Source organism: Saprolegnia diclina, assembly GCF_000281045.1.
Source record: "Saprolegnia diclina VS20 unplaced genomic scaffold supercont1.102, whole genome shotgun sequence".
NCBI lineage: Eukaryota > Oomycota > Saprolegniomycetes > Saprolegniales > Saprolegniaceae > Saprolegnia > Saprolegnia diclina.
The window spans coordinates 1-10,757 of record NW_008246169.1 but is presented as its reverse complement, the minus strand read 5'-3'; the positions used below and the strand labels follow the sequence as shown (position 1 = coordinate 10,757).

The 10,757-nt window shown below is 58.4% G+C and overlaps 4 protein-coding genes across 4 annotated transcripts; 2 read left to right on the top strand and 2 right to left on the bottom strand.

Annotated features, from left to right (window-relative positions):
• The first annotated feature begins 319 nt into the window (after positions 1-319).
• SDRG_15782 (hypothetical protein) lies at positions 320-2,160 on the top strand. Its single transcript, XM_008621964.1, has 5 exons — positions 320-923; positions 976-1,123; positions 1,173-1,304; positions 1,357-1,562; positions 1,607-2,160. The coding sequence occupies exons 1-5, from the start codon at positions 346-348 to the stop codon at positions 2,064-2,066; spliced, it is 1,524 nt and encodes a 507-aa protein (XP_008620186.1). The 5' UTR covers positions 320-345; the 3' UTR covers positions 2,067-2,160.
• A 113-nt stretch (positions 2,161-2,273) lies between these two features.
• Positions 2,274-3,284, bottom strand: SDRG_15781 (hypothetical protein; the record flags this gene model as incomplete). The annotated part of the gene is made up of 1 exon (XM_008621963.1): positions 2,274-3,284. The coding sequence occupies one exon, from the start codon at positions 3,282-3,284 to the stop codon at positions 2,274-2,276; it is 1,011 nt and encodes a 336-aa protein (XP_008620185.1).
• Positions 3,285-5,564: 2,280 nt separating this feature from the next.
• Positions 5,565-8,113, bottom strand: SDRG_15780 (hypothetical protein). Its single transcript, XM_008621962.1, has 11 exons — positions 7,847-8,113; positions 7,538-7,802; positions 7,031-7,493; positions 6,886-6,988; positions 6,763-6,829; positions 6,574-6,717; positions 6,422-6,520; positions 6,300-6,378; positions 6,151-6,258; positions 6,007-6,105; positions 5,565-5,962 (listed from the first exon to the last, which is right to left on the bottom strand). Exons 1-11 carry the CDS (start codon positions 8,005-8,007, stop codon positions 5,613-5,615), a joined length of 1,938 nt encoding a protein of 645 aa, XP_008620184.1. The 5' UTR covers positions 8,008-8,113; the 3' UTR covers positions 5,565-5,612.
• A 1,007-nt stretch (positions 8,114-9,120) lies between these two features.
• Positions 9,121-10,448, top strand: SDRG_15779 (hypothetical protein). The gene is made up of 3 exons (XM_008621961.1): positions 9,121-9,917; positions 9,972-10,036; positions 10,087-10,448. The coding sequence occupies exons 1-3, from the start codon at positions 9,251-9,253 to the stop codon at positions 10,303-10,305; spliced, it is 951 nt and encodes a 316-aa protein (XP_008620183.1). The 5' UTR covers positions 9,121-9,250; the 3' UTR covers positions 10,306-10,448.
• Positions 10,449-10,757: the final 309 nt, after the last annotated feature.

Sequence of the window (10,757 nt, the reverse complement as noted above, 5' to 3'; positions counted from 1 at the left end):
AGGCCTGCAAGTATTTGAGGTATCGATCTGCCATCTTGTATTCAAATCAAAATACATTCAAATATTTAGTATTTTTAAGACGTATTGGCTAGACACACATCTCTTTATGTTCGAGAGCGCCAAGGTGTCATGGAGCCCGTTGCTCACTACGGAGCTCTCAATGCGTACAATTGAACGAATGCATGCTTGAAAGACTAATGTGTTGGCGAGTGAGGCTATTCGAGTTGATTTGGGCCCAGCAACCCTGCGACGAGGTAATAGTTGAGTGTTTTTAGATTATGCGAGGCCGAGCTTGTACCGGCGGGCCAATCACTGGCCGCGGATACCGTATTCCGTTCCACCAGCATGGGCCGGACGTGGGGCAAGTGGTCCGAGCATGACGCTGGCGATGGCTGGAAGTACTACCACGACGCCGAGGCCAACGAGAGCATGTGGGAGATGCCCATTGAGGTCCGTGAAGAGCTCGGCGAGATGGACGACATGATGAAGACCGCGCTGGCCTTCTCGGGCGAGTGGGGCGTCTTTGACGCGGGCTTTGGCACGCTCTACTACTTTCACCTGCCAAGCCGGGCGTCCGTGTGGGAGCGCCCCGACGACTGGGGCAGCGCGCCCGAGATGTCGTACGCACAACTCGCCATTTTGCGCGAGAACGAAGCGGCCGCCGAGCGCGCCGCCGCCGACGCGCTCCGTCGCAAGGAGCGCTTTGCGCCACCCAAAGCGCCCGCCAAGACCCCGCTGCCACCGCCTGTCGTGGCTGCGCCGCCGCCGCCCCAAGAAGAGACGGACGAAGAGAAGAAGCTGCACATGGAGCGCATCGAGGCCTTCCGCGCCATGCTCCGCGAGAAGGGCATTTTGCCGCACTTCAAGTGGGACGGCGCGCTGCCCCGCATCGCCGTCGACGACCGCTTCCGCGCCATCGCCGAGTACGTGGCCGTCTCCAAGTTGCAACACATCTTATGTCTATGGTGTGTGTAGCATGGACGAACGCCGGGCCATCTTCGAACACTTTATCAAGCACCGCAAGGCCGAGATCGCGGCCGAGATGAAGCGCAACGTCAAGAAGGCGCGCAAGGCGTGGGCCTCCTTTGTCGAAGCGACGCTCCACGCGATGCCCTTGGCGCAGGTACACGACCTCCTCCAAGCGACGGTGCTACATGCAAAACGTGCTCTAGATGTCCAAGAAGAAGGCTAGTTTTGAGCAATTCCTCGGGACGCTGACCGACAACGCGTCGTTCCAGGCGATGACAACCACAGTTCTCAACGTGCTCCCGCTGGCCGTGCAAGAGTCGGTTTACCAAAAGCAGGTATAAGGACGCTGCATGTCCTGTATATCCCGCGTGATCGTCCATGCGCTAGTTGGACGCTTGGTATCCGAAAGCGATGCACCGCCGCCTCGAGTACAAGCGGCTGCTCGACCTCTGGAGCGACCACAAGAAGGCGGTGGTCGACGCCGACGAGTACACGGACCCGGCGATCGCCAAGCTCCGAACCCAAGTCGACATTACCGTGCTCTCGGCGATCGACGAAGAAGAGATTTTTGCGACTTGCCAAGAAGACTTTCGGTATTCCATCAAATAGCATCGCTTGTGGTTGACATGGCGAGTAGAAAGGAAGAGGAAGACCGAGCGGCGCGCGAAGCGGCGTTCAAACAGGACGCCGCCGACCGCCTCGAACGACAGGCCGCTGCGCGCGAAGAAGCCGCGCGGGAAGCTGCCGCCCGACGCTCGCCGTCGCCAGCACGGCCCAGTCCTCGTTCTGAGTCGCGTCGGTCGCCGTCACCTCGCAGCCGCCGGTCGCCTTCGCCCCGTAGCCGCCGGTCGCCTTCGCCCCGTAGTCGCCGGTCGCCATCACCACGCAGTCGTCGGTCGCCGTCGCCGCGCGGTCGTCGCTCTTCCGTGTCGCGGGATCGCCGGTCCGTGTCGCCCGGTGGCCATCGCCCCCCGTCACCGGACCGTCGGCGCAGCAGTCGACGGCGCAGTCGGTCGCGATCACCGGACCGCCGTCGCCGGCGTCGGTCGTACTCGCGCTCGTCGTCGCGGGACCGCAAGAAGCATGCGCGTCGTTGACCTCAACTCGCTGTCGGCAGATGGTGTACAAAGATCACGTTGGCACTCGTATGGTCGTGGCAGCTGGTACTCCACCTGTTTCCTCTTGTACTGGCGACTGGCTTGGGAGCGATCAGAGTCGCGTCAGAGCAAAGCGCACACCGCGGGACAGGGACGACGACTATATTATTACGAGGACGGGGAGGGTGGGGAGGTGGGTGGCGGTCATCATGAAGCCGCGATCGACGGCGGCGCGGCCGAGATCGTCGTAGGTGGCAAAAGGCTCGTCTCGTATGGCGAGCATGGCGAGCTCGTGGCGGCCGTCGACGACGACGACGACGAGAGCGGTTGCGCCGACCCGTTCTCGACGGCTTCCACCGCCTTGATCGCGCAGTCGAGGAAGAGTCGGTTGGTTTGGCGGCCAAAGGACGCGGTCCGGCGCCTCGCATCGCGCTCGAGGCTCAGCGTCAGCTCGGGCGCCGCATAGTCGCGCAGCGAGACATAGGACGACGCCGAGCTGGACCGAGACTTGGTGCGCTTCTTGTCGTTGGTCGAGTCGGACATGCTCGAGAGCGTCCGGTGCAAGCTGCCGCCGGGCGCCTCCTTGATAAAGTTGCGGAGCGCCTCAGCGACCGGTCGGCTGCCATCTTCAAGCGCGGCTTCGAGGATGCGGTTGAACATGGCAATGCGGCTGCGGATGAGCGTGTCTTTGGACGTCATGATGGCGAGGAGGCCGCCGATGGGCATGGGCGGGAGGTACACGACGTCCATCGTTGGATGGTGGCTGCTGCTGTCTTCGCCAGAGTCTTTCAAAAACGTACTGTTGTTGGCGGTATTGGTGCTGTCAGGCTCGTCCTCGTCGATCGACTTGATCGCGGCCTTGAACGCGACAAAGCCAAACGGCGCGGTGGGCATGTAGCGCGACAAGGTTGCGTGGAACGACTTGAAGTCGTTGTAGCGCCGGCGAATCGTGTAGTTGTCGAGCGGGCTCTCCATGCACGAGACGTGCACCGAGTAGTAGATGGTGCCATGGCTCGAGACTGCTTCGTCGAGGACGCGGATCGAGTCGTACTCGACGCCGGCGGTCGATGTGATGTTGGGCGCGACGAGGCTGCCGTGGCTGTTGCGCCGGACGACCGAGTTGCTGCGCGACGACGACGACGGGTACACTGGTCGCATCGTCGGCGACGACGGGCGCGGGGGCGACGACATGGGAAATGGAAGACTGCCACATGCCATCGATCAGCCTGCGCCGGCGTCACGCGATTGGCCAAAAATCGTTTGCAGGCGAGAAGCCTATTTAATTCCGTCTCTCACCTTTGCCATACAAACACCAAGCTCATTTAATACGCTCCCCAAGACAAGACCGGTGTATGGGTTAGAAAAAGGTGCATGTCTTTACCAGAGGTGTCTCCATCTGCATGCACTTGTCGACACTGTCTCCATATCGCATGGAGCGGGTGGATGAGCCAAATTTGGTTGACGATGCTCACGAGTGTTCGTGCCCGCCACACGCCACGATCGCAGCTTTGAAAGATAGCTTGTATGGCGTACGAGCTAGCTTTAATAGATGCTCATTCTTCAACAACTAGCGAAAGCAACGCGGGTGCAAGCGGCCCTGGATGAGCCAGCCTTCTACAGTGTACGGTGCGGGCTTGCCATGACGGACCGATCCACGCAGGAAATGGCGGGCGAGATACACCGTGCGCCTCGATGCAGACAAGTACGGTAGGTAGCCACTGGCGCGCACACCTTGGTTCAAATCGCCATGATCGATCGGGTGGGCGACACCTTGATGCTTGTTTCGATGGTTCGCGGACTCTGGAAGACGCTTGGAGACCTAAGTTTAAAATCAGATCTTATACTACTCGACTGCGCGCTTGCAGCTGGCCGTGTTGGTCGAATGCACATGTCGGACTGTCGAGCAGTCTTGTCGCCAGAAGCGCTGCAACTTGTATCTTCAACGGTCATACCAGGTGCACGGCAAGGCGATCGAATATAACGACGACGACACGTATACATGTCGAAGAGGAAGCTACTCGGCCGACTTGCTTCAAGACGGCGCGACGACTGGCGCCATCATCGCGGGCCACCGACCCTATCAGAAGTGGACAACCCGCTACGAGACTCTTTTGAGAAATGCAATGCGCTGTGCCACCAGCTGGCGCGCCAACGGAGCCCTTTCTTTGCGGCTTTCGGCGCGACTCACGTCGGAAAAAGTATCTTCTTTGCCATGCCTCTCCACGCGAGCATTCCCAAATCCGAGTACCCTCGTGTTTCAAAGGTATATGTCGCTGCCTCCCGCGAGCCGGCAAGTGCGAGGTACCTCGCGTGGCATGGAGGCGGCGCCCGGTGTGTGTTTTATATGCCGATACACGATACAAGTCGGCGCGGCGCGGCTCTGCACGCGTGGGTGACGCACGGTGTATATTGTCCATGGCGTGGGCAGTGCATGTGTCAAATACCGCTCAACTCGTTTGGCGATAAAACGTCGCAGCGCGATACGTTGTCGCAGCCATCCATTTCGCCAAGCAGCTACTTGGTGATAGTCTGTTTTTGCTGCCTGGGCTTTCTATGGCGTCGCGTGCTCCAAGAAACGCTGCGATCGCGAACGCTTCCATGGCACGGGATGCAAAGGCCAACCGATTGCATCTCGGGAGGTTCGGCGACGATAGCCAATGAATTTACCCCGCAAGATACCAATGGAAGGGTTTTCGTGTACATGCAACGACGGTCCGTCGCGGCCTTGTGCGCTCGTCGTCCTCTCGTCGTTGCCGGCCATCGCTTAATTTTCATCGTCAATTTTGCGCGCCTTGTGGATAGGGCAACACGCCACGTGTCCCTGACACTCACAAAGGAGGGTTTCTCGCTGGTGCAAGCCAACGTCGGCGTGTCGTCGTCGTCGGGCGCCAACCATTATTCTCAGCTCGAACAAGAGCTGCCTTTCTGCTTTGCTTGCAGCGCCGTTCTGGGTTCTGGGCCGGCGGCGAGAAGAATGCGTGTACATGAATTCTCAAGAGCTTGCCATGCAACCCACGCTGGTTGCTTGGCGTCGTACTCAAGTTTGTAGCGTTGGGTTTGGTCTCGTGGTGTGGTAAGACGAGAAGAATCCTACTGATGTGACAGCTCGCTGCCCAACCCACGCCGTCGATAGAAGCACACGTGCATGCTGCACTCGATATGGGAGGCGTCTCTCGTTGCTGTCATTGTTGGCAGCGAAATATTGTCTCTGCAGCGACGCGTGGAACGGCAGCCATTAGAACCGGATCTTGGCAGCGGATCTTGAAGGCTGGTACGTTGAAGTTGCAGTTCCACACCGTGTGGTTGTCATTGACCTAAATCCACTCGGTCGAGCCTGCGGTCGAGCCGATGGCCCGCCGGCGACAACGATCTCAAGAGCAAAAAGAACATGTCGAATCTCGCCAAGTGTTTGGCAACGTTGACGGTCGCCAATACGACAACGAGTACTCCCTCGACGAACTACAGTATGCTAGTCGCAACATACTGGCGCAAAATGTATTGTGGCAGAAAGCGAAACGAAAAGCATTTTACATTTGGCAAACAGAATCAAGGAAACATGACACTGCGCACGCCGTGGAGCTCCTCTTTGAGCTCGTCAATGTACTCGTGTAGAATCTTGCCGCCAAACTCGAACCGCTCGACGAGCTTGATTTTGGCAGCGACGATGCCACGCCACTCGGCGGCGAGGCGCGGGTCCTCGGCGGGAGGTACCCACACAAACACGTCGTCGCGGTTGTATCCACCGACCAGGGCGACGCCCGACCGCAGTGCATTTCGTTGCACCGGTGTCGCCGGTACCGCCGGCTGTACTGCTCTGTCGCCCTCGTCCTGTATGATAGTATTGTCGTCGTCGTCGTTCTTCAAGGGCGCCTTGTTGACGGCGTGGTGTTGGGTGGCTAGTTATCCAATCGTGTCTGCATACACCGATCCATGGCTATACCTCGTGGTATCGCCCACTTTGAAAGCAAATAGTCTTCGACCATGTTCATATTTGGCGCTGAGAGCACCGAAGAGTACAACAAGACTTCAGCGATGCGGCCTACGCACCGTGAGAAGCTTGCGATCGTTGAAAACATGGTGGTACCATGAAACGCGCTGTCGTCACAAGTGCGCTTGGCACTCCCGAGCACCGTCGTGTCGAGCGGCGACAGGTGCACGGGGAGGTCCTGCGTCTCCGACCCAAACGGCAGTCCTACCCGAAGGCTTGGCATACGCTCTGCGTGCAAGTCATACCGTTGACTTTGATGCGCATCGTCGAGTCCAAGGCGTACACGAGGAGTGAAAATGTGCCGGGCGCAATACCTTGGTTGTCCTAATCAACATATTGCTCGTCGTACGCAAAGAAAAGGCGATACCTCGGCTTCGACGCCTTCGCCGGCGCCATAGAAGCTCGCTCGCTGGTGCTGGAGCCGGAATTGACCGTACGGCGTGTGCCCGAAAAAAGTTTGGTGCGACTAGACAGTCGACCGATTGATACCTTGATACAAACAACTCGCACGTTGTGCACCTCACTGAGTGTGGCAGGAGACAAGACGATAAAGAGAGTCGACTTGTCACGAAGCAGCGTTCTCGGTGGTGACAGAACCAGTGGGCACGTAAAGTAGAGCGCTGGGAGATCACCGATCGCGTTCGGGACTAGAATGGGAAGCATCTACGACCAAGGCTCGGCCGATGAAACTGGCAACGAAGGACGTACCGAGGTCGGTGTCGTCGACATTGGAATGAAGGCAAAGGCGTCTCCACCGGGCGCTTGATTGCGCCACCTGCACGACCAAAGAAGTAGAGTTATTCGAGTCGAACAACAGAATCATGCACGCACGCGTAAACACGACATTGTGAAGCGTCGGCGGCGCACGCGCTGGTGTCGGGCACATGGACTCCGTCGTCGGCCTTGACCCACAGCACAAGATCACTCTGGTACCCTACGTGCCATGTTGACGCTTCGTACGTCTCGCAAGGGATACCGAGTGTAGAGCGGCGGAGGGAAGGCTGTGGTGGCGGAGCCGATGTACTGGTGACGACCGTGGTGGCCTCGGTCGTGGCAACCAGCGTCGTCGGTGTCGGTGGCTGCGTTGTTGCCGCCAGTGTCTCGATCGGTATGTGTGCTTCCGTCGGACGGAGCGTCGGCGCGGCGGTCGCAGGCTCCGTTGGCCCTGTCGGTGCTTCGGTGGTCGGTTGCATCACCGTTGTTGGCGCATCTGTGGCCTCTTTTGGCGTCGGTGCTGGCTCGTCACTCGGTGTGGGCTCATCGACGACCAAAGGCTTGGAGGGCAGATCGATGGCCATCGGCGCCTCTTCATCAACCATTGACGTCGCTTCCGGATCCGCGAATTCGACTCCGCTTTGCTCCGCCGTGAGAGCATCGATTCGCTGGACCACGAGAAGTTGTATGGTTTCGGCTTCGGACCGGGTCCATTTTCCTCGTGGCTACACAGTGCTTACGTCACATCGGAACGTCGGAAACGCACTACCGTGGGCGCCGTGTCGTCTTGGATGCGCAGCAAGAGCTGCTGGAGTTCATTGACAGAGGCTGTCGACGACAGCGCATATGCGTCGAGTACTGCGCCGAGCGTCCACGCCACTAGTGGTTTGGCTGCCAACGGCGGACGCAACACTGGCATCGGCAGCGCCGTTGGCCCATCGTCCTCGTTTAGCATTTCTCTTGGCGATGTATCGTAATAGTGCTGGTAAACCAAGACACCGACGAGCCAGAGCAGCATGAACACCCCAACCAGCCTACACATGGAGCTCTCGGTACGCCGACGACGGATTCGGTGTACTTGGAGCGGTGGGCCGGACTCCAGAGACCACGATGCGGCTTGCGCCGCAAGGCCGATAGTGGTGTCGACTCGTCGACGAGGTCGTGGGCGTTGTTGCTGCCTTTGCGACGCACGGGCCGCCCGTCATCGAGGTCGGGCACGACGTAGCCGGTGGCTGGCATGGAGAATCGGTTTCACGGCAATGGAATCGAGGTTGAAACCGCGATCGTGAGATGGCGAATGGGTCCTCGCCACGGTCCTGGTCCTGGCAGTGAGTATGAAATCATTTGTTGAGTTTTTTCGTTATTCCTTGTCGAGGCCAACTTTGTAAACTTGGTAACGTCGAAGTCTCTTGTTGGCGAGGAGACCGACCCGTCCCATTACCTAAACTAGTGCCTGGAGCATAGATGGCGCCGATGCATAGACCAGACCACTCAACAACCTAGGCGAGCCAAGGTACCCTACGCCTCAAGCCCGCTCGACTGAGAAAGCGTCAAGTGCTCAAAGTAAGATTATTGATTAGTGGAGCAGTGTGTTGGATATTGATTCATTGTCCCGGTGGCTCTGCTTGAATCCGGTGTGTTCATACTTGTAGCAAATATCTAGTGCAGCAAGGGTGAGGTGTGCTGCACGCTGGCAGCACGGGCGTTGTGGTGTTGGATGCTTTGCGGGGTTGGGTGCACCAGTGACGACGCCGACAATGGCGAATTCGTGACCGAAATCGCTGTGAGATGAGCCGCAATTGCGCACAGATCGCACTTGTGCCAGGCTGTTGGACGGCACATTCGTTTGCACACAAAAACTGACCAGCGCTGCATGGTGGCCGCGATCAGATGTAGACGAAAGGCGAAACCTCGACGCGTTTGCAATGTTGCAGCGACCAACGCTTCGGCTCCCTTGCTCTCCGCTGCCAGCTGCACTGCTCGTCGGCGACAGCTCGTTGGCTGCTTCGGCGTGGTGCTTTGCGCAATAGCTGGTGGCTTGTTGCGGCTTGACACGATGGATGGAGCATCGCCATCGACGTACGCGCGACGACGGAGTCGATCACATTAGGTTATGGCATCTGTTTTTGCCTAGGGTCTGGCAACTCAGAAAGGCCATCGTGTCTACGGCCGCCGTCTCGACAAACTACAGTGTACTCGTGAAGTCCGCGATGGCAGCATCGTCGTCCCGATGTCGTCGACGAGCGCTCGGCCGCGGTCGGTCTTCGGTCGTCGTCGTTGTCTGCTGACATGATCGGGCAGGCGATAACGCTGGTCATCGCGTCGGCGAGGTTGAAGTCGGGGCCAGCTGGTCCGCCCTCCCCTTCCAGCAGTATACAAACATTCTGATACGCCATGCTGGCCATGGGATTACTGCCGTTGCTAGAAACACGGCCTGGGAACGAGGTACACTCGACAAGAGCACTCGCGCATTCTTCGCACGATGTCGTCGATAAGCCGCAGCAGCAGCCTCCCGGCGCCGCTGCCCATCCTCGTGCCGACGCCACGGAATTCCGAGCCGCTCGAGCCGCTCGGGACGAACGACACGTGGCTCTTCTCGCCGCCGGCGCTGCGCCGCCCGAGTGGCCGCACCTCGAGCATCGCGGCGTTCTTTCAAATGGCGACGCTGCCGCCGCTGCACAAGGCGTACCCGACGCCCGACGTCAAGGACTCGAATGAGAACCGGCGGCGGCAGTACCGCCTCCCGTTCGTGCTCTTTGCGTGCTTTGCTGTTTTTGCGATCGTCGCCGGCGTGCTCGTTTTTGGATCCGGGACGTCGGACAATGCGTCGGACAAGTCGGCGGCGACCGCGCCCGAGACGCCGGCGCCAACACCGACGCCGACGCCCGCACCGACCGCGGTCCTCGAGTCGATTGAGCTCACCGAAGACCTCAACAGCAACGGCGTTGGCAACGGCGAAGACGTTCCGTGGAAGCGAGCGCGCTACTACTTTGTCAACAACTGCAGCATGCCGCTGCACATTTATCAAAAGCCGGTCGACATCAAGCGCTGGGCGTTCTGCGACCTCGATGTGGGCCGGTATGGATGTGCGTCCAACGAGACGGGCACGAACTACCACACGCCGAACGGGGGCTTTGACCAAGCCACATGTACGGACGCGACTTGGTCTTGGATATGGCTCTTATGGATTCCCTGCGAAATAGTGTTTGAAGCCACGGTCATGGAAGCAGGCCGCGTCGCGTACGATATTAGCATCATTCCTCCAGGGGTAACACTCTACCTCGCTTGTGCGTACCCAGATCTTATACAGTGGTGTAGTGCGACCACAACGTTGGTCTTGACAACTGCAAAAAGCACAGCGGCAAAGTCGGCTTCAATTTGCCCATGCGCGTTGTACCGCTCAACACCAAGTGCGATGTGATCACGTGCTTGGCCGACGGCTGCGAAGAAGCGTACTTGTACCCGGCGGACAACACAAAGGTGCACACGTGTGTCGACCCCAACGCAACGTTCCAGGTCACGTTTTGCGCAGCATGAAACATAGAGTATGCATTGTAGGTTAGGTGTAGACTGAAGGCTCAAGATAGTTGAAATTTATGGGGTTTTCATCGCTTCCGGGTTTCCGGGCCGCGCTTGGGGCGACTATTAGTAACAGACAAGAAACTCGAATCAAAGCGCCATAGATCGAGTTTGTAAGAAGATCTTGGTCACAAACGGCATCCAATTGCCAGATGCAGCAGCCGTTTTCGTATAGTGCATCCCAGTATTAGCACCGGATCCATAGTGCGGAGCATCCATCCTGCGGGGCCATATCATGGGACGGAGGTTTACAAACCCTCTACAATTCGGTACTGCGTGACGATGGGCGTCCACGCTGCCTCAACGCCTGTTTGATAAAAGCGATCAACTCACCTTGCTGCTTCATGTGAGGAATTTTTGTGGTGGTGCCAGTTATGTGTTGTTATCGTTTCAGGAAAGAAGCGGGATAC